The sequence below is a fragment of the Odontesthes bonariensis genome, chromosome 16 (genome assembly GCF_027942865.1).
Source record: "Odontesthes bonariensis isolate fOdoBon6 chromosome 16, fOdoBon6.hap1, whole genome shotgun sequence".
Lineage (NCBI taxonomy): Eukaryota > Metazoa > Chordata > Actinopteri > Atheriniformes > Atherinopsidae > Odontesthes > Odontesthes bonariensis.
In genome coordinates, this window is record NC_134521.1 from 22,663,264 (window position 1) to 22,684,315 (window position 21,052).

At 40.7% G+C, this 21,052-nt stretch overlaps 1 protein-coding gene and 3 non-coding genes across 4 annotated transcripts; all 4 read left to right on the forward strand.

Moving 5' to 3' along the window:
- Positions 1–4,519: 4,519 nt before the first annotated feature.
- On the forward strand, positions 4,520–10,468 carry LOC142401799 (sterol O-acyltransferase 1-like). The gene is made up of 15 exons (XM_075487268.1): positions 4,520–4,670; positions 5,386–5,444; positions 6,244–6,392; positions 6,557–6,616; positions 6,757–6,864; positions 7,047–7,332; positions 7,492–7,570; positions 7,668–7,752; positions 7,877–7,922; positions 8,027–8,156; positions 8,293–8,390; positions 8,477–8,575; positions 8,728–8,863; positions 9,048–9,193; positions 9,310–10,468. Exons 1-15 carry the CDS (start codon positions 4,520–4,522, stop codon positions 9,385–9,387), a joined length of 1,710 nt encoding a protein of 569 aa, XP_075343383.1. The 3' UTR covers positions 9,388–10,468.
- A 2,167-nt stretch (positions 10,469–12,635) lies between these two features.
- Positions 12,636–12,708, forward strand: trnav-aac (transfer RNA valine (anticodon AAC)). The gene has a single exon. It is a non-coding gene; the product is annotated as a tRNA-Val (tRNA).
- A 409-nt stretch (positions 12,709–13,117) lies between these two features.
- Positions 13,118–13,190, forward strand: trnav-aac (transfer RNA valine (anticodon AAC)). Its single transcript has one exon. It is a non-coding gene; the product is annotated as a tRNA-Val (tRNA).
- A 2,921-nt stretch (positions 13,191–16,111) lies between these two features.
- trnav-aac (transfer RNA valine (anticodon AAC)) lies at positions 16,112–16,184 on the forward strand. Its single transcript has one exon. It is a non-coding gene; the product is annotated as a tRNA-Val (tRNA).
- Positions 16,185–21,052: the final 4,868 nt, after the last annotated feature.

A 21,052-nucleotide genomic window follows, 5' to 3' on the forward strand; every position in this document is an offset into this window, starting at 1 on the left:
TTTTAGGCCCTCCTGTTGAAATTAATTTACTATGATTGCCATATAACAAACAACAGAAGTATAATGAATGAATAATTAATGAAAATTCACAATCATTTCGATGTATTTTTTAATATAAATCTAAACTAAAGCATTCCCCCTTGTCGATACTTGTAGTAGTTTTAACACTAAAACACAATCTCAATATGTGCTCTTACCATCCACTTGTTCACCCTCTGGGGAACTGCTTGTCGACTGTGGTGATCTTTCCAAGATTATAGTTGAAGCACCGGATTCAGTGTCATCAGCGGATGACTCTGGCTGGCTGCTGCTACTCTCAAAGCTAATGTCCCGTCGCCTCTTTCTCGAAGAGGTGTCACATTCTGGACCCTTTTTAAAAGCTGCTTCTTCACAGATTCCTGACAAAAAAACAAAACAGAGTGTGTAAAGATCACAATCAAAATTAGGGCTGAACGATTATGGAAAATAATCTAATTGCGATTTTTCGCGCCAATATTGCGATTGCGATGCGATATGCGATTATTTTTTAAGGTCTTTGTCTTCTGTATTATTAAACAAAGACAAGCAATACATCATACAGGATGGCTAAAACTATATTACATTAATAGTGCCAGGAAGAGCAATAGCGGGCAATATGGATGTTAGTGGGAAGAAAAGGAAGGGTGGCGCTGAAAGAGCAAACAAGTTGGAGGCGTTTATCCTCATGTCTCTGGATACCGATGTCATAATTGACAGAGTAGCTGAGAAAAGTGAGCTGATGAAAAGGCTGCTTTTGTGATGAGGTAAAATAAGACGCTGATTTGAAACACTCATAGTGGATCAGATTAAATTAAACTCTGTCCTCGCACAAAGTACATTGCAAAGAAAACGTAAAGCAGTATCTACCTTTAGTGCACATGAGACCTTATATTAGAATCACTGTAATTTAGAATGAAAAGATATTAGATCTGAGCACGCATTTACCGTGTCACTGTCTTAGAACGTTTTTGTAGAGTAGAAATACATTACTATGATCACCTGTGTTATTTTTTTCACATTTCTATCTTTCTTCTGTCTTTTCATCTTTTGAAGGTTCCCGTGTTTAAGGAGTGCTGGGTGTTGCTGCTGACAAGAGGCAGGATGGGACAGCATCAGCATCCCTCCAACTTGTTGGTTTTTTTGTTTGTGTGTGTGTGTGTGTTCGTGTGTGTGTGTTTGTGTCTGTCTGTCTCGGGGTCAATTTGAAAGCTCTCATTGGTCTACATGTAAGTTACCAATTCCTTTTGCATTTTAATGTTTGTTTTATTGATATTCATATTCTTAATATATAATTGTGTATTTACTTTATTTTTTTCTATTTATTTTATTTTGTACAAAGTAATTATTGACTCATTATAAAGATAAATGTTGAACTTCTATTGTTATGTGTATCATCCCTTTTTATTTTGTATTCTAAATGAAATGGATGAAAAAAAATCCTATTCTTTCCAAGTCCTGGCATAATTTCACATACCTAACATTTTATTTTGAATTGAGAGTCATTCTCTAAGTTGATTAGCAACACAAATTGGTAATAAAAGAAATCCTTGATGTTACTTGTAGCTTGTAGTGAGATAAACAACTGTCTCAATCTGGTGGCCTTTTTGTGTATTGCAATTTCAGAAGTTCAGCCTTTGTATCCAGTCATTGGTACAGTCATCCAGTCATTTCTTGCTTTATATAATGTATTGTATCACATAAGTAATGATATATTATTCATAGTTTAGCCTACAGTATTACATTTATTATAAATATATTAACTAAAATGAATGAATTAATCTTTTAATATAATTCCTTAACTTAAATTTAAGTAACAAGGCGGAAAGAAATGACACGTCTAAAAAGTAATGTGACCCACGGTCAATAGATCATAATTTTGATAAGCCTATAATAACAGTATTTTGGGAGAACTTTTCATAATGCTTCTCATAGTGTTAAAAATGTTTGTGTCTCCTGGTGCACATTGATCGTTTAAGGCAGTGAATCCCTACAAGGGATTAGGGGTACGTATACCACCAGAGGTACGCAAGCACACTGCAGGGGGTATGTGGAAAAATTAACAAATGTATTCAGCATAGTCACATAGAGCATGAGTGAAGGGGTACTCATGGTATGACAAAAAGGCTTAAGGGGTACGCACGTCAAAAGCAGTTGGGAAACAGTGGTTTAAGGGACCAAAAAAAAAACATGCTGTCACAGCGCACTTAATTTTTGCCCCTTCAATACCTGGTGGTGGCCTGGTCTTGGTTAAAAATGCCCGGCCTGAAAAATTTCCCCAGTCCAGCCCTGGTGGGAAGAAAAGGAAGGGTGGCGCTGAAAGAGCCAGGGATCAAAAGAAAGCAGCCCTTCAGGCAGATGCTGCGAAATGCCTGAAAATATCGGTTATGTTTACTGTAGTTTAGCCTACAGTATTACATTTATTATAATTATATTAACTAAAATTAATTAATCTTTTAATATAATTCCTTAACTTAAATTTAAGTAACAAGGCTGAAAGAAATGACACGTCTAAAAAGTAATGTGACCTACGGTCAATAGATCATAATTTTGATAAACCTATAATAACAGTATTTTGGGAGAACTTTTCATAATGCTTCTCAGTGTTAAAAATGTTTGTGTCTCCTGGTGCACATTGATCGTTTAAGGCAGTGATTCCCAACAAGGGGTTAGGGGTACGTATACCACCAGAGGTACGCAAGCACACACACAAATGTGTGCAGCATAGTCACATAGAGCATGAGTGAAGGGGTACTCATGGTATGACAAAAAGGCTTAAGGGTTACGCACGTCAAAAGCAGTTGGGAAACAGTGGTTTAAGGGACAAAAGAAAAAAAACATGCTGTTACATCGCACTTAATTTTTGCCCCTTCAATACCTGGTGGTGGCCTGGTCTTGGTTAAAAATGCCCGGCCTGAAAAATTTCCCCAGTCCAGCCCTGATATCAACCAGTGATTCCTATTAATTAAGGAGTATTTGGCTGCTGCCCTTTCCTTCAGTTGCCCCCCTGGACTCGCTCTCTCTCTCTTGAGCGCACACATGCATGCATAGAGAGCATTGGAATATACGGTAAATAAATGCTAAGCTGCCAAACAGCTAATTGTACAGTGGTCTTGCTAACAGATTAGCCAACAAATTAAGCCAAAGCTAAACTAAGCTAACTACCTAACTTCTGTACCTTAATACGGTAAACATCACGATAAAATAATAATAATAAATGCATTTTGAAGGCGTGACCGTTCGTGTTGTTCATAGCCCCCATGTACGTTCAGCAAGTAGGCTACTCTGGTTTGTTCAAATTTGCATGCTATCACTTGTTAGCCACTTTCACAATTAGCTTAACTCACAAAGACAGACAAAAGTAAATTCACATTACCTTTCAATACTACAACAGTTGACTGTTGTAGGATCCATGCCCGAAAAAAATCTTCCGTCTTCATCCATGGCGTCGCGAGTTTAGAAGACTTGCAAAGGCCGGTGTAGGCATAGACATAATATGTCTATGGGTGTAAGGTGTTTAATCTTATTAAAAGATTAAACATCTTTTAATAATCTGATGCTGAAATCATACTCAATGCATGATGTATATGGCCATCTTAGAATATTCAAAAAAATAAAAAAAAGAATTGTTTTCTGCAAACTTCACCAGATTCTTGTTCTACATGTCCCCAGCTACCTCTGTGGTGATTTTCAAGTTATTTCACTGCATCATTTTCTTTTAATATGATGCTCAAATCATACCCAATGAATGATGTATATGGCCATCTTAAAATATTAATAGAAAAATCAAAACTAATTGTTTTCTGCAAATTCCACCAAAGTCCTGTTCTACATTTCCCCAGCTACCTTTGTTGTGATTTTCAAGTTATTGAAGTTGCTTAGAGACACACCAGCGCGGCACAAAACCCGCGCATTTTTAATAATGTCCACTACACCCGACGCTCGACAACAGCCTCAAAAGCGAAAACGCTTACAAAAGTACAGGCGTGAATGGGAAGAGGCACATCTATGGCTGGACAGAGTCAGTGGCGATGAGTATAAAGCCAATTGTAAAACGTGTCGGCGAGTGTTTTCTGTGGCTCACGGTGGGCTGTCTGATATCAGGCAACATGCATCAGGAGAGCAACACTGCAGACACATAAGAATGCAGACCCAAGCCTCAGTGTCACAGTTCTTCATTCCCCAATCATCTGCTGAGACTGATAAGGTATGGAACAGTAAATAAATAAATTTGTTCGGAGAAAACGAACATATATATATATATATAGCCCAGACGAGCCATGGTGGGCGTCCCTTATTTTCATTTCTGAAAGGTGGCAACCCTATGTGAGAGTGATTTGATTGTCAACTGGGTTTGCTTTGTCTGTCATTTAAAATCTGTACCATTCCTTTTTTTTATTTTTTTTTATCGCGATAGCATGCGACTTCTTTAAGTATTCCCAAGACGTAGTCCATTCACTTTAGAGCTGTCACTGATCATTTACCGCCCTCCTGTTTCTGTAGGATGGAAAGTAAGGATGACAGTTTCCTCAGGTCCCGCAGCCGAACCTTTCCAAAGATGGCAAGCTTCCCTGACTTGGATAGTTCTTTGGATGGAGAATCAAGTCCTGAAAAAGATCAGCAAGACAACGGAGACAACCACATCACCAGCAATGGTGAGCAAAATCTCATGTCCTCAATAGCAGGACCAAGTGACAAACCACTGACCTTTACTACAGTGGATTTTTAAAACCACTAATGATCATTTTAGTAAAATTTTAGTAAAATCAGTAGGTGTGTTGCCAGCTGATACCATGCCATGTGATCATGTGTTCCTCTTTGCTTTTTCTTTAACCTGCACTGCAGTAAGTGCGATGGAGACTGACAAACACTGGCTGTATGTTTGCATTTGTCACTGTGTTTAAAGTACAAACATGAACTGCACAGATGAGGTTGATTAACAGACAATGATGCACACACATGGTGTAAGTCTTAGTCTTTTTCACATTGTCAGATATGGTCAGTGTTTTGACCTCAGTGAGGGAACAAACCTTAACTTAACTCATTTCACTCGTGTCGTTTCCCAGTTGTCAGAATCTACGGTGCCCATCTCTAAAATTGTGATCACTGCCAACCTTTAGTTTCAAAATGGTCACCGGGCTTGTACTTTTTTTAAAGAGCTATGCCAGATCTGTTTTATTTGATGTAAGTGTTTACATTTACCACATAGAAGTTCTTCTGAGATGAGGTAGCTTAGCTGACTCGTTGTTAATTGTTTATTTAGGTGTGTCGACAGAAGAATTGTTTAAGAAACAGCTTGTTGGCTTCCTTTTTTTTTTCTTTTTGTAATCATCATATGCCCAGCTTTGTTTGCTCTTGTTCCAATTTCAGGGAGAATTGGAGTGGAACATGTAATCAGCAAAAAGCTGCAACTGAAAAGAAAAGCAGAGGTCAGTAAACTGATAACACGGGTTAAGACATTGCTCTTTCTGCATGTGATAATGGGTCACCAAAACCATGTCCAGAAAGCAGAGTGATCCCGGGTTTCCTCTTTTTGTAACTTATAGTGAGTATCTTTTTGTTTTGGTCTTTAATTCATTTCTAAAGGTCGCGATCTTTCGTTTGATTATTGGGTGGATTTATAATTTTTTATATGTTTAGAACAGCAGTTCCCTGCTCCATTGATTTCAGAATATCTCAGTCCCTATCAGTGGTGTTACAGACCACAGCAAGTAATATAATCTCTCCTGGAGATGCTTTCTCTGTAGAAAATTCCGATTATTGACGTGATGACCAAAAAGAAGAACAGAAAGACAGTTGAACTGGAAAATAATCAGTATTTAGAAAACAAATTTCTCATGGTTTCTGCCTGTGACAAATAATCATCAGAAAGTTTTTCTCATGACTCCTTTTGTAAGATCAAAACAGTGACTTTTATTGCTGTTCTTTACAAAAGATACATACAGTTAAGTTGGTCCATTGCTGAGCGGCTGCACAATAACTGCTACCATGCCGGCAACCTTCGTCTAATCACACTTTTAGCATGCCAAAACAACAACAGTGCAATCTTTTTGTCTTGGTTTTGTCTGGGGAACATGTCAGTGGGTTAAAAAATGATTAAAAGAATCTGAACACTGAATTTGCATGTTCAGAAAGCCCATCATTAGTCCCACAGAGGTGTTGTTCACATTTATTCAGGTATGTACAGACTGTGAACTAACTGCATTTGCATCTTCTTCTTTTGCCCAGTATCTGAGAAGTGACCTGATGCGTCAGTTTGACAACCAGGTCAGTGACTTTGTGGACAGTCTTATTGAAGAATCAGCCAGCCTTGAGCCAGCACCTGTGCCTGCCGTCTTCTCACCCCCACTGTCGGACAAGGAGAGGAGCAAACTTGGGTGCACACCTCAGTCTCTATAGCAACCAAATAAAATGTTGAATTAAATCCTTGATGTGGATATTCTTTCTCTAGTTGTCTGTTGGTCACACTTGTGCTCTTCAAGTCTTTCATGTGAAAAATTATAGATTTGCTCATCGCCACCCCCGTTGTGTTTTTCTGCAGGCACTTTCGACCTCCCCATGGCCAGGGAAAGCTTTTTGTGAGTCGCAGGTCCCTCCTAGAGTAAGTTGACACTTAGCTGCAAATGCCACATGAGTATTTCGTACAAAAGACCAAGGTACTCTATAAGTTGGCTTCAGATTGTGTAACAACTCGATTGCAGTTGTACAGGCACCACATTTGTGTTTTCTGATTTTCCGCAGCGAGCTGTTTGAGGTGAACCACATCAGGACTATCTACCACATGTTCATTGCCCTTCTCATTCTCTTCATTCTCTGCACACTTGTGGTAGATTTCATTGACGAAGGCAGGTAATGTGAAACGTACTTTTTTCCTCCATGCAAACTCAGTTGGATAACTTTGGGGGGGGGGGGGGGCTTCTTCTTGTCTTTTTTCTTTTGCTTTTGCAGATGGGGTAAATATGATGACAATAATTCCTGAGCGGAAGTGTCAAACTTGACATCTCATATCTTCTTAATCTCCCTTTCCTTAGACTGGTGTTGGACTTTGACCTGCTGGTCTATGCATTTGGACAGTTCCCTCTGGTGGTGTGCACATGGATCTGCATGTTCCTGTCTGCGTTGCTGGTTCCCTACACCTTATTCAGTCTGTGGTCACAGAGCCAGTCGGGCTCTTATGGTCACACCAGGCTGTACAGTATGCTGTTTGGTTCCGTGTTCCTGCTCTATCAAGGTCTGGGTTTGGGATTCCTGCCCACATATGTGGTGGTGACTAACAGTCTGCCGCCTGCATTCTGCCTCATCATCATCCTCGAACAGGTAGATGAACCGGGTGGCTTATTTAATCTTATTTAATCCACCTTCACCGTTGATGAACTTAGTAAAACTTCTTCGATTGAAATGTGCTTTAAAAAAAAAAAACACGCCTTACTCCATTAAAAGGTTTCATTTAGTTTTTGATTCTTTTTCTCAATATAGGTACGTCTAATGATGAAAGCCCACTCCTTTGTCAGGGAGAATGTGCCAAAAGTCCTGACTTGGGCTAAAGAAAAGACCAGTATGTAGCCATCTAACTTCAGCATGGTTTTTCTTGTATATTCAAGGGATTTTCTCTGTCCTTACTTAAATAAGCCTGTTTCCCCTGTTATTGACAGGCTCTGGCCCAGTGGTACCTCAGATTTCTCAGTATATCTACTTCCTGTTTGCACCCACGCTTATTTACAGAGAGCGGTACCCTAGGTAAATACTCTTTGCCTATTCGTTCTGTGTCGGTTATGATTCCCTCTTGACACCTAAATGAAGAGCACTGTTTTTTCCACGCAGCAGTCTATTCATGAAAACCCTTTTTTCTCATCCAATTCAGGAATCCAGTGATTAGATGGAGCTATGTGGCCACAAAGTTACTTCAGGTACCGAATTCTTTTGCATTTTCATGCTCACCTAACGCGTTTTGACGTGAAAGATATCGGTTCAGTTTTGAAACTATACCAGCCGCTCCCCTTCCTCTCCACAGGTTCTCGGCTGTCTGTTTTATGCCTATTACGTGTTTGTGCGGCTGTGCATCCCGCAGTTCCACAGCATCAGTCTGCAGCTGTTTGATCTGCGGGCCATGGTGCTCGGTGTCTTTAACTCCATACTGCCAGGTAAGATCCGCTACACGTCATTGGTCGCTTTGACAAACGCCCTACCCATGTGGTCATATTTGTTTTCATGAGAGACGTATTATATCTGTTCCATGACAAAATGTTCAGTCTTTGTTTTTTGTTTTTTCCTTTGCAGGAGTGTTTTTTCTCTTCCTGGGCTTCTTTGCCTTACTCCATTGTTGGCTCAATGCTTTTGCCGAGATGCTTCGCTTTGCAGACAGGATGTTTTACAAGGTGCTGCTCTCCCCCTCACTGCAAACTTCTAGCGAGGCCCCTACACTGTACTTGATATTTGACTTCATTTTAATTACCCCTGATAGGACTGGTGGAATTCAACCTCTTTTGCCAATTACTACCGCACTTGGAATGTAGTGGTCCATGACTGGCTGTATTACTATGTGTACCGGGATTTCCTGTGGGTGAGTGGCTTTACAGCTGATACAGAGGATTTTTTAATGTGAGCAACAGTTATTTTCAAATGTCTTTAACCTTGGTGAAATTCATGGATCAGATTAAGCGTTATGCTGGATATGTTTAGACTTGTCTGTTTTTCCTGTTGTCGTCATTCCAGGTATCTGAGAAGCGTTTTCGGGCAGCAGCCATGTTCTTCGTGTTTATGCTGTCTGCGGTGGTCCATGAGTACATTCTTGCAGTCTGCTTTGGCGTCTTCTATCCTGTGCTCTTCTGTCTCTTCATGTGCTTTGGTGGTAAGAAAAAGGACAATCGCACACCTCTCTACCTTTGAACAGGGCATAAAGAACATGCATGTTACTCCAGAATTGAGCTAAACCGATCTGTCTGGGTCACGAAGCTCTGAAATCCATTCTATTTATGAGACATTCATCTTTTCACTGCCTCCACACCCGTTTTTATGTCTTTATCCGCCCACAGTGATGTTCAACTTCATTCTGCATGACCAAAGGAAAGGCCCCATCTGGAACATAATCATGTGGACATCACTGTTCCTGGGTCCAGGAGTCATTATCTGTCTGTATTCCCAGGAGTGGTATGCCCAGCGCTACTGTCCCCTGAAGGAGGTAACGGCATTGCTTTGAGATCAGTATTTTCTTCCTTGTTTTGCAGTGTAAGTAACTGTCAAGCAGATGTATAGACAGAAATGTACCCTCTTATGATCGTGGTGTTTTTGTTCCAGTCTTCCTTCCTTGAGTTGCTGAAGCCGCGCTCCTGGAGCTGTCAGAGAGGCTCGATGGCAGACTCTGATAAGCTGTGACAAATAATGGGACTATTCAGGAGGACTCTCGGTGATCAATATAAACTCAGCCAGCCTTTCTGATGATGTCATAACTTCTGATCTTGTGATTTTTGTTTTCTGTTCCTTGCCTTAAGTTCACGTGTCTGTGCCTGTATATGAATGTATGGGAAAGTATCTGCCGAAAATGCCAAAATCAGCAAAGTCACAGCGATGCCTTATCTGTTTTTAGTTTTCAAAGGTAACCCCACAAAAAAAAAAAAATCCTCCTCAGCTTCAAAGCACTTGTGAGCTCCTACTTGTATGCACTATAGATGTTTCTGATGTATTTCTTTGCCTTGATCAACTGTGAAAACACGCCTTGTACTAATAAGACAGTGGCAATAATGACATGGCTGCTGAATACAAACATTACGCAGTGCAAACATTATTCATATGTGCAGTAATGGTTAATATTTAACAGGGTTTGCCGTTAGAATTCCACTGTATTTCAGTGTGTTGTATGGTGAGACTGAAACAAACGTATTTATTTTCACTGCCAATGAGATTTATCATGGAAAAATTACCGCTGTTTGGTGTTTTGTATAAATCTGACAAGCAGTGGTCTCTGTATTATAACCTATTTGACGATTTTGATTCCTACACTACAGAGACCAACTAAAAGACAGCAGCTTGAATTTTACTGCTAATTTACAACAAAAAGTTTCTAAATCTTTTCAATCAAATAAACGTCCATCCATCCATTTTCTATACCGCTGATAAACGTCATGAAGTAAAATTGTGCCAAATTGAATAGGTAAAATTCCAGTATCCCTGGCTCGACACACCACTGCTGCCCTCACTGTCTGAATTAATAATTAAGCAGTTTCAGTCTTTGCTACCCACTGTGTGCAGGTTTGTGTCACACACTTCCGTCGGGTTGCATATGATGTGAAAACAGTGATCCATCTTGCTGACAACCAGCACATTGGGTCTTTCCTGCTTTCCTCACCATTGTGCTTGAATCTTCTGCAGGTGAACACATCAGACAGCCCTCCCAACTCAGCCTCAGAGTCTGGTACTCCTCGTAATCGGCGCCAGCTGCCCCTGACGCCCTCTCGTCCACGGCCTCAGGGGGGGGGCGGCATCGCGGGGGAGTGAAAAAAAAAAAAAGACAATTTAAATTTAATTTTAATATTTAAAAAAATATGGGGGGGTGTATTCGTGGTTACGTTTAGGCAGAGCGGGCGGCGCCCCCATCTTCCCCTCCTCCCCTTGGCCAGACTCAGACTCAGGCTACGTGCCCATGACAACGGTAACGACAGATAAACGCAGAACATTTCGACAGATGTGCCTATCTTGCACACGGCGACGGCGTTTTTAGGAGTTCAAAACGGAGAAAACGCAAACGCCCTCCAGAGTGGAGATCTTGAAAACGATCCAACCTCTCGTCGCCGTAGGAACAGTTCAAAACGCAGAAGTGCGTTTTTTGCACACGTTAAGTGGGTAGTTCTCCATGAACGACTCCCATATCTCACTATATTTATTTTGGACACTCTCCCAATCCACATTATCCACTGCCTTCCTGGCTTTGTAGTTCAGTGTCGTGTTCAGGAGCAACTGGACCTCATCATCTGTCCAAACAAAGTTTGAAGGCGTACTGTTGTTGCTGCCGCGCTTCGCCATTTTCTTCCAACTGACGCGGAGGAAGTAGCCACAAAACAGGCATTTCTCATATTTATTAATATAACAATATAACTCATATAACAATACCAAAGGTATTGTTGCTACTGCCACCTACGTCCGGGGCGTGCATACTACATCGGCAAACTGCGAGTTTTATACGTTTTCCCTGTTCCCATGGGTAGACAGATATCCACCCCAAGACGCTCGTGAGAACGCAGATAAATTGTGGAGGAAAAAAACGGACATCTGCGTTTATGCTTCAGAGCGTTGTCGTGGGCACGTAGCCTCAGATCACACATCATCAATACACGTTTCGGCCACAGTTGTTTTTCGGCGCCCCCATCTTCCCCTCCTGAGACTCTCACCTCTCGTGTTAGGTGAGCAACGCAGCACAGTGCAGAGTTTGGGGAGGGGGGATTATTCAATATATATTTTTTTTAATTATTAATGAATAGTTTTGAATGAGAGTGCATTATTACTGTTATTATTATTATGTTTTTTTTTTTCCTTTTGTTGATTGTATTTTTCCCCTTGGTCGGTCATTTGTGATTTCAAGCCTTTCATTCACTCACAGGGTGATAACAAAAAAAAGTGTCAAGTGTAATCATTATCATTATGACACAATAAAGTATTAAAAAAAATATATATACAATTTGTTCTTGAATGTTTGTACTTTACCGTAGCACCTGACTGTATTTTAACTGCCTTAACCCCTTAGCATTCCTGGTGATTTGCCTGAAGGAACGCCTGCAAACTGCACTTTTTCTTAAATGATCACTGTAGATTATTCTACAGGAAAAACTACACATGAGCCTTTTCCTCATGGCTTGAAGGAAGCCTCTCTTTGAGCTGGGCTCCGTTGACCAATAGGAAAGAAATGCGATGGAGCGAGGGGAAGCGCTTTACGCAGGGCCTGGCCATCATTGGCTGAAGCTGTTGTAGAAATCACCCAGCAACCTGACTGCTGAAACGGGACATGTTTAGTGAGGGGGATGAACGCGCGCGGCTTTCAAATAAACACAGAAAACAGGATGTTTGATGGCATTTCATGTCATGTGGATGGAAATAATTAATTACGCAAAGAAACGTTGTGTTATTTCGATGCAGCAACATTTACGCTGCATATTCATGCCTTTGGTGGACCTAAAGTGAGGATTTTGACTAAAACATTTGTACTGGGCTCGTTCTCTTGATGGATACGGACAGAAAGATATTGAAGGTGTTTCTGTGCCAGAGGGCGACGAATGTGGTATCAATAATAGTACTAATAGTACTCAATAATAGGGGGGAGGGCACCAGCACCGGGTTTCGCCCGGGGCGTAAATCAGTGTCGGACCGCCACTGAGCACAAGCAAAAGAAAATATTGATGTTGATATCTGTTCTCGTAATTATTATGTGAGAATGGCTTTTCAAATATCATTTTTATTTAACAAAGATCATATAGATATCGTCATAATGAGCACAATTATGATGTGAATTTCTGGTAAATTCTGGTCTGTTCTTGGTGTGAATCCGTATGCATACCTGCATCAGAATCACCTTCAGAAAGCCCCTTTTAGCACCTCTTTTATGTATCAAATTACGCTTGAGTGGAATTCTATCGGTTTCCGTAGTGTAGTGGTTATCACGTTCGCCTAACACGCGAAAGGTCCCCGGTTCGAGACCGGGCGGAAACACATTTTTGTCCATCTCAAGATGTTTGGATGGCGTCAAACGCACGTGCTCAGGTAAGTTAATTAAAGGTATCGGCAAAAGTTTCTCAATATCGTCATATCAAACTAGCTAATATCAAACAGACCTATGTATGAGAAATCATTGCTATTCTGACAAAAACTAGTTTCTTGCGCTGACGCGAGAGGCGCTCATCCGTGTCAGCCGACTGTGTGCGCGTATCTGTCTGCTTTATTTCATTGCAGTTCCAGTGACATAATGGGCTGACTTCTAACCAGATAATGCTAAATCTCCCAGTTCATAATCAGGCCTTTCCTGCTAGCGCATATAGCCGCCTACTGTGTCTATGGGTTTCCACATCCAAAAAGAAAGCGCAGGGTTATCTATGAAATGACCAGCAAACACATTCAGCAGGTTTCCGTAGTGTAGTGGTTATCACGTTCGCCTAACACGCGAAAGGTCCCCGGTTCGAGACCGGGCGGAAACATGGTTTTAGTCCATCTAGAATAGAAAAAAACTTTATTCATTCCCCAATGGGGGAAATTCAAATTAGTCAAGTAGCTCAAAAAAAATTATTGATATTTACAATGATTGTATATTAACAACAACAATAATAAACAATTCTAATAAAAATGTAAGGTGAAAGGTGAGAGGTGAAAGTACAACCGCACAAGAATAAGATCTGAAAGCTAGAAACAAGTAGACATGTGATTGACTGGCGACCTGTGTGGGATGCACAATGTGCAATAAGGGTCAGAAAGATTTTGAAGTTGTGGCAATAAGAATGCAAAAAAAAACAGTAAAATGGCTCTGTTCTGCATTTTCACAAATCAGAAAAAGGTTTTACGAATGCCAAACAAGGTTTTAATAAATTTATAGCCTCTTTAGAATAATTCCATCCAGATTTGAGCAGTCTAACCAATGTAGTTTCCATACAGGACCTAGTTTAGGGTGATCAGAATGCAAAAAAAAAAACAGTAAAAGGGCCCTGTTCTACATTTTCACGAATCAGAAAAAGGTTTCACAAATCCAAAACAAGGTTTTAATGAATCTACAGCCTCTTTAGAATAATTCCATCCAGATTTGAGCTGTCTAAGTAATGTAGTTTCCATACAGGACCTAGTTTAGGGTGATCAGAATGCAAAAAAAAAACCCAGTAAAATGGCCCTGTTCTGCATTTTCACAAATCAGAAAAAGGTTTCACAAATCCAAAACAAGGTTGTAATGAATCTATAGCCTCTTTAGAAAAATTCCATCGAGATTTGAGCAGTCTAACTAATGTAGTTTCCATACAGGACCTAGTTTAGGGCGATCAAAATGCAAAAAATGCAGTGAAATGGCCGTTCATGCCCATCCCTTTAATTCGCGAAGAGAGTGGCGATCACTCCCATAGACTCCCATAGAAAGAAAGGAATGCGGAAGTCACGTGGGTCACGGAGACGCCACAGTTCCAAACAAGAGTCGCAGCTCCGTTAACCTCAATTACTCGTCAAGAACAATTACTGGTAAGTTAAAGCTATGGTAGGTAATCCTAGAGAGCTAGCAAGAGAGCTAGCAAGATTCGAAAGTGTCCCCTCCTCTAAGCTCCACCCCCCCCTCCCCATTCCGTCAGTGCTTCATCCAAAGCCGGTAGAACCGCGTGCGCACATGGAGCAGGGAGCCGGCAGAGGGGGGCGTAGGCAGAAAGCAGAGGCATCTGATTGGTTTTTTGTAGGCGACTTGGTCAGCTTTTTCTCAGTCCTGCAGCTGCCACAGAGGTCTGATTATTTTCGTCCCTTTTTCTAAATACATCTTGTATAGATTTCTCTCAGGATAGACGGACCATTTCACCCAGTATTACAAAATGTGTTTCTGAACAGGATTACCAACCATGTCTTTAATAAAATAACAGCATTTTAAACGTTTTTTTTTTTTTTTACATTTTTAAGCATTATCTATCAGAAGTATACTCTTAGATATCGTTATTTTTACATTTGGTTAGCATGAAATTTCGATGTTGATGTTAAAACTGTAATGGATTTAGGGACCTAGCTTAAAGCTTGGTAACGGAGGCTAACGTGAGGTAATTAACGTGATAATTTCACTAAAGTCCGTTAACTTTTTATTGTCAGGTGACATAATGTAAAGTTGTTTTGATTGTTAGGTTTTAAAACCTTACCAAAATACTATAGGCCTATAGTAATAATACATTTAATAAATTTTTGGTATTTCTGACGTATTTTCTCCGGTAAATTGATTAAATTACAACATTTTTGGCATAGTGAGGCATTAGCTGACTGGTCTTTAATTAAGTAAGTTTTTTTCAGCATGACTTTGCAGCTGTGATAATGAATTTATTAATTTCTCTGTTGTTGTTGTCAGGGAGGTCAGGAGATGTGGTGGTCGCTGCTGTCATGCTGCCATGGATGAACCCTTATTAGGGCTTCAGCCGATTTCTACAATGTCCAAACCCTTGAATTTGATCAAATGTATTTCATTGTTGCAGATTAATCTACCCAACAGTATAAATAGCAATAAAATAACTTCTTTATTAAGGCTTGTTTTACATTTTCCATGATGACATTTTATAATAAAATGTTTGGTTTAAATCTGTTTTGTTTATTTTTTCACAACTGACACATTTATTTTGTCTGGTTTTAACCAGAAAAAAAGTTAAATTCATATTTTATTCCATTATACCCGCTGAATCCGTCGGTCGGGTCGCGGGGGGGCATTGTCCATCTGACACCAGAGAGAACAGACAGACTGAATGACATCTTCTACAGATGGAGTGTTTGGGACAACAGGAGTAGATCCTGGGAACAGACGGTAACATCAGGCTCTGTTGGAGGATGTAGATCTGAAGGTAAGCTGGACCACTGGCATGATTCAGTATAAAGGAGGACAAGGTAGCTGCCCCCTGCTAGCATGCAGGGGTACCCTCTACGATTTAAAATGGTGATAAATGTGTCTCTGCCGCTCCAAAAAAGAAAAAATGTTGATAAGTCGGTGATCGGTGCAGTGATCAATGCACATTATGGGTCAATATTTACCGAAAATTGCGTCGTAAATGTTAAAGTTATCGTTTTTGTGCTCCGTCCCGCTAAGACCCGTTCAAACTGAGCTGTGTATGGTGCAAGGCCAAGAAGAAGAGATGGGTTTTAAGAGGCCTGTCTGATGTGCAAAAGGAGCTTGTTCCACAATTTTGGAGCAACCACAGGGAAATCTCTGTCTCGTCTGAGCTTATGCTTGGTTTTTGGAACATTCAGGAGCAGTTGATCAGCTGACTGGAGAAAACAAAGATCATGTAGATATAGTCATAATGAGCCCAAATTCTGCTGTGTTTTTCTATTAAATCCTGATCCTTTGTTGGCGTGAATCCATATGCATACAAAATCTGTCTTAAAGCTGAAATTATTGTTGCTGTCAGTTTCCGTAGTGTAGTGGTTATCACGTTCGCCTAACACGCGAAAGGTCCCCGGTTCGAGACCGGGCGGAAACAAGTTTTTGTCCATCTCGAGATGGGGTATGGGATCAAATAAGGGTCAGAAAGATTTTGTACTTGTACAATGATGTTCACATGTGTAACAAAGTTTTGAAGTTGTAAAAACATTTTGTGCATGTGTAACAAAGTTTTGAAGTTGTAAAAATAGTTTGTGTATGTGTAACAAAGTTTTGAAGTTGTAAAAACATTTTGTGCATGTGTAAAACTAAATCCAACGGACACACAAATTTCCCACATTCAAGTACAACCCTGACGTTACAAGTTTACAAACTCAAGTTACGAGTACGAATTTTGACCCTGTTTTGACGCCTGAGTGAATAGCCAATGAGCACGGTGCTTACTGACTTGCATTATTTTGGTTACAGATAAATCAGCTTTTGTGGATAAAAAAAACAAAATACACAAGTATATTTTACAATAAGTTTATTGGTTTAATTAAGTTCATGTTACAATTATGTATTCTTTCAGACAAGTTACTTTGAGTTTAATTTGTGGCCCAAGAACAAAAGGAGGAAGCACTCCATACTGCCTACTTTTATAACCTTGGTGACATCATCAGGAGAAACAATCTATGGTGATAGTGGTAATGTGAAGTTTGAATTAATTATTTTATTGTTCGTATGATTTTTTTGGATTGTTAAAGCCAGATGTGCATTAGGATGTAAAGTGATTTGCTAGAACGTGCATTGAAGGGGAAGTAATGATAGTTTGTGTTACAGGTCCCAGGCTATGGGCACTGTACACAGATAAGATTCTCTACAAAACAGTGTCTCAACCTTCCCTTATGGTTCCTGTCGTAGTTCATGAATGCTCTCTACATAGTTTACTACTGCAGTATATATGTCTGCCCCAAAACCCGAGGAAGGTGCAGTTGGATTGAACAGTTCATCCAATCGTTCCAGTTCTTGCATACTCAAGGGACATGCCAGTTCAGGCACCTGCACTCCAGTTTGACCCATGTCTGTCATTGCCACGTCTGAAAGATGGGGCACCTAAAACAGTACAAAAATTGTTATAGCTGTTGTCCACAACATTGGTAAATAAAATATTGTTTTCCCTTTTGCTACATCGTGAAATTGCCGATATCTTTAATTAACTTACCTGAGCAGAAGCGTTTGACTCCATCCTGTTTTTCCTCCATCAGTACCAACGTGTGCCCACTGAGTGTCGTTGGAGCTCAGATCCTGGCCGGCAGAAATTGCTGCTCCTTGATTGGATGGTTGGTTGGCACGTGGGTGGGCACCGGGTTGATTGGCAAGTCAGTAAGCAACGTGCTGATTGGCTATTCACTCAGGCGTCAAAACAGGGTCAAAATTCGTACTCGTAACTTGAGTTTTGTAAACTTGTAACTTCAGGGTCGTACTTGAAGGAGGGGAATTTGTGTGTCCGTCGGATTTAGTTTTACACACAAAACTTTGTTACACATACACAAACTATTTTTACTTCAAAACTTTGTTACACATGCACAAAATGTTTTTACAACTTCAAAACTTTGTTACACATACACAAACTATTTTTACAACTTCAAAACTTTGTTACACATACACAAACTATTTTTACAACTTCAAAACTTTGTTACACATGCACAAAATGTTTTTACAACTTCAAAACTTTGTTACACATGCACAAAATGTTTTTACAACTTCAAAACTTTGTTACACATGCACAAAATGTTTTTACATAGACACAAAATATTTTTACAACTTCAAAACTTTATTACACATGTGAACATCATTGTACAAGTACAAAATCTTTCTGACCCTTATTTGATCCCAGAGTGATGTGAGGTGAAGTACAGCTGTACAACAAAAAATAAGTGAATGCGAGAATACAAGTAGCCCTGTGATTGACTGGCGACCTATCTTGGGTGTGCATTGTCTCTGTACCTCGATGACAACTGAGGTGGGATCAATATATGGTATAGTATTGAGAGCTCTAAAAGCAAATAAGAGAACTTTAAAATTAAACCTAAAATGTATGTGCAGTCAGTTTGAAGCCGAGCAATGGAGGAAACACTAACCCCAATATAAAGTACATTACAGTAATCCAGCCGAGTTCTGACAAAGACATGGATTACTGCCTTAAAATGCTGCCTGGATAGAAATTATCTTGAAAAAAAAGCTTGATTTGACCACTGCCCTGATCTGATTGTCAAGCTTAAGATCGGCATCCACTTTAAAGCAATACAATGTAACTTCTCAAAAAGCCCACTATGGAGCTCCCCCTACAGGCTTGGAGGTAATGTACGATTACACTGTCGTAAATACAACACCCTTTCGCTTTCACGTTTCACGTTTGTTGACGAACCGGCGAGGAGTCAGAAGGTGCAAGCTATGTCGACCGAGAAGGTAAGAGTAATCAAATGTACCTGGGAGTGTGAGAGGGGTCTATTTGTTTTTGTGGTAGGTGTGCCAGAAAGCAAGTCGAAGTACTTCTGCTCAGCTCCCAGGCCGCTACCGGGCCGGTCCAGCAAAGTTACATAGCGCAGTTTTTCCAACTCAGACCCCCGAAGGGCATAGGAGACAGGCCAATCGTAATATTAAAACTCATTCTAGCCGAACAATTTTTTTCAAGCTGTTATTTTAAGGTAGAAATGTTACATAGTTTTGCTTTAACCCCCAGGTTGGTAAAAGTTGGCTTGATATAATGGGTCAAGCTACCCAGATCCAACAGGGGGGGGTCTCAGTGGTGTGTCCAAAAACCATCAATTCCATCTATTTTTCATTACAATTTAAGAAGTTAAGAGCCATCCAGGCCTTTATGTCATCAAATCGCTGTCTGAGGCTAGCCTGGGAATTCCCATGCTGCTTTGCGCGCGATTTCATTCACACTGCAAAGGCAGCCTGGAAACCACCGCCCTTATTTTTGCCTGAGTTAGAGAACCAATCACAGAACGGGGGGCAGCAAGACGATGACGAAGTCTATGCGCGACACCGAAGCTTGTAGAGTGTTAATCCAACATGGCAGCGGACACAATGTTACCGTTCGATGCAGCCGTAGAAAGTGTTTTAAGTAGCTTAGAACGCAAGTTTACTTTTAAAAAAGAGCAACGTTTGGCGTTGAAAGATTTCATTGCCAAGAAGGATGTATTTGCTCTGCTGTGAAGAAGTGAGAAGTGATACAATTGGCTATGAATCGCGTGCAAAGCAGCATGGGAAGAACCAGACGCCATTTGATAGACATTCATAGCGCCCAATAAACAGCTCTAGGCATTCGTAAACCACGCCTCAAATACGAGAAAATGCACACCTAGTTCCCAGACCACCATCTCATCGAGATGTGGACGCGTCAGCCAGGCTAGTCTGAGGCAGCAGTTCTGTGGGATCCCTGAGCGAAAATCCATCATGCAGGTTGTATGTAACTTCTTAGAAACCGATACAATTCTAGAGCGTTTGAAAAGCAGCGGAACCACAGTCTGCGCCAGTGAGGTGTTGGCGATGTCAGTGTACACGCCAGCCCGCTCCTCTGCAAAGGCTTTCAGGACCCTCTGTGACACTCTATCTGGTCCTGTTCCCTTGTGAGGATTGACCTGCTGCAGAGATCTTAGAACCTGTGTCTATGTTACCTGGAGAGTTCCCCTTCAGCCCCTCCTGATGGTAATGCTGGTGTGATGTCCTGTTGATGGCTGTCAAACCCGGCATGAAAGGCGTTTTTTGTCTGGTAGGTACCCGAGGTTCTGGCTGTTTGTCTGTTTCCCTTGTAGTTTGTCACAGCCTGGATACCCTGCCACATTCTGCGAGTCACAGTTCTCCAGTTTCTCTTTTTTGCTGCTGTGATTAATTTTAGGAAAGCATATTGGACCAGCCTACACTGATATATATACTATATACTATATAATATCCTGGATGAACTATGGTTTTGGATTGAGAGAGACCAGATTAGTGCTGGAGGACACACAGATGGATGTACACCAGCTAATGTAGCAGTTCACAGTCTCTGTATATTCATGGATGCTGGCTGAGGCTTTCCTGAAGACATCCATATTTGTTATTTGTAGATAGTCTCCAAGTTCAGACAACTTTTGAACTGTCACGACTGAGAGGCTCTGCTTTGTGAGCTTCTTTGTATATGTTGGCGGCAGCAAAATGGCAATATAGCCAGGTTTACCTAAATTGGGCGAGGTCCTCTTCCTTGTTGCCAGAGGGAGGGATGTAAACAACATTAGGATGCTCTGTAGCTCCCTTTGAATACAACATTGGGTGAACACAGTTTAGCCCCGATTTTGATGTCTGAACACCACAACTGCTTGATAAGGGCTCCAATACCTCCCCCACAGGTTTGGACTCCTCCAAGCTACGTTCACACCAGTACATAGTGACCTGTCAGTGTTACGGCTTCATCAGGAGTGTGTCCGCCAAGCTTCTGTGTTTCAGTTTGCCATGTTTCAGTATGCCATTGCGTGACGATACCCTTCATTTTATTGCCCACCGATTGTATGTTGCTCACGAGGATGGTCAATATTGTTAATCTCCTGTAGCTAGCTAGGTGCCATAGTTGCTACATGACACCCTCTCTGCCATGTTTCCTCCTCAGGCTGGCGACTTCACTGCCTTGCGCTGCAGCTCAGGGTATGCAAGAAGCTGAAGATGGTTCAAATTCAATAAACAACACCAAACTTAAAGAGCACAGGCTGACGTTATTAGATCAACACTATGATTTCAAAGTGCTGATTATAAGATTTAGTGCCATCTAGTGGTGAAGTGTCAGACTGCAATAAGTGTCTGGTTTGTCTCATGCAATGCTGTGAAAACATGGCAGTATGACATAGTATATTGCCATGGTAATGGATTCACACTGTATATAGATATTAATGGCTCAATCTAAGTTTTAAAAACAAAACAAAAATATCTTTATTTTTACACGAT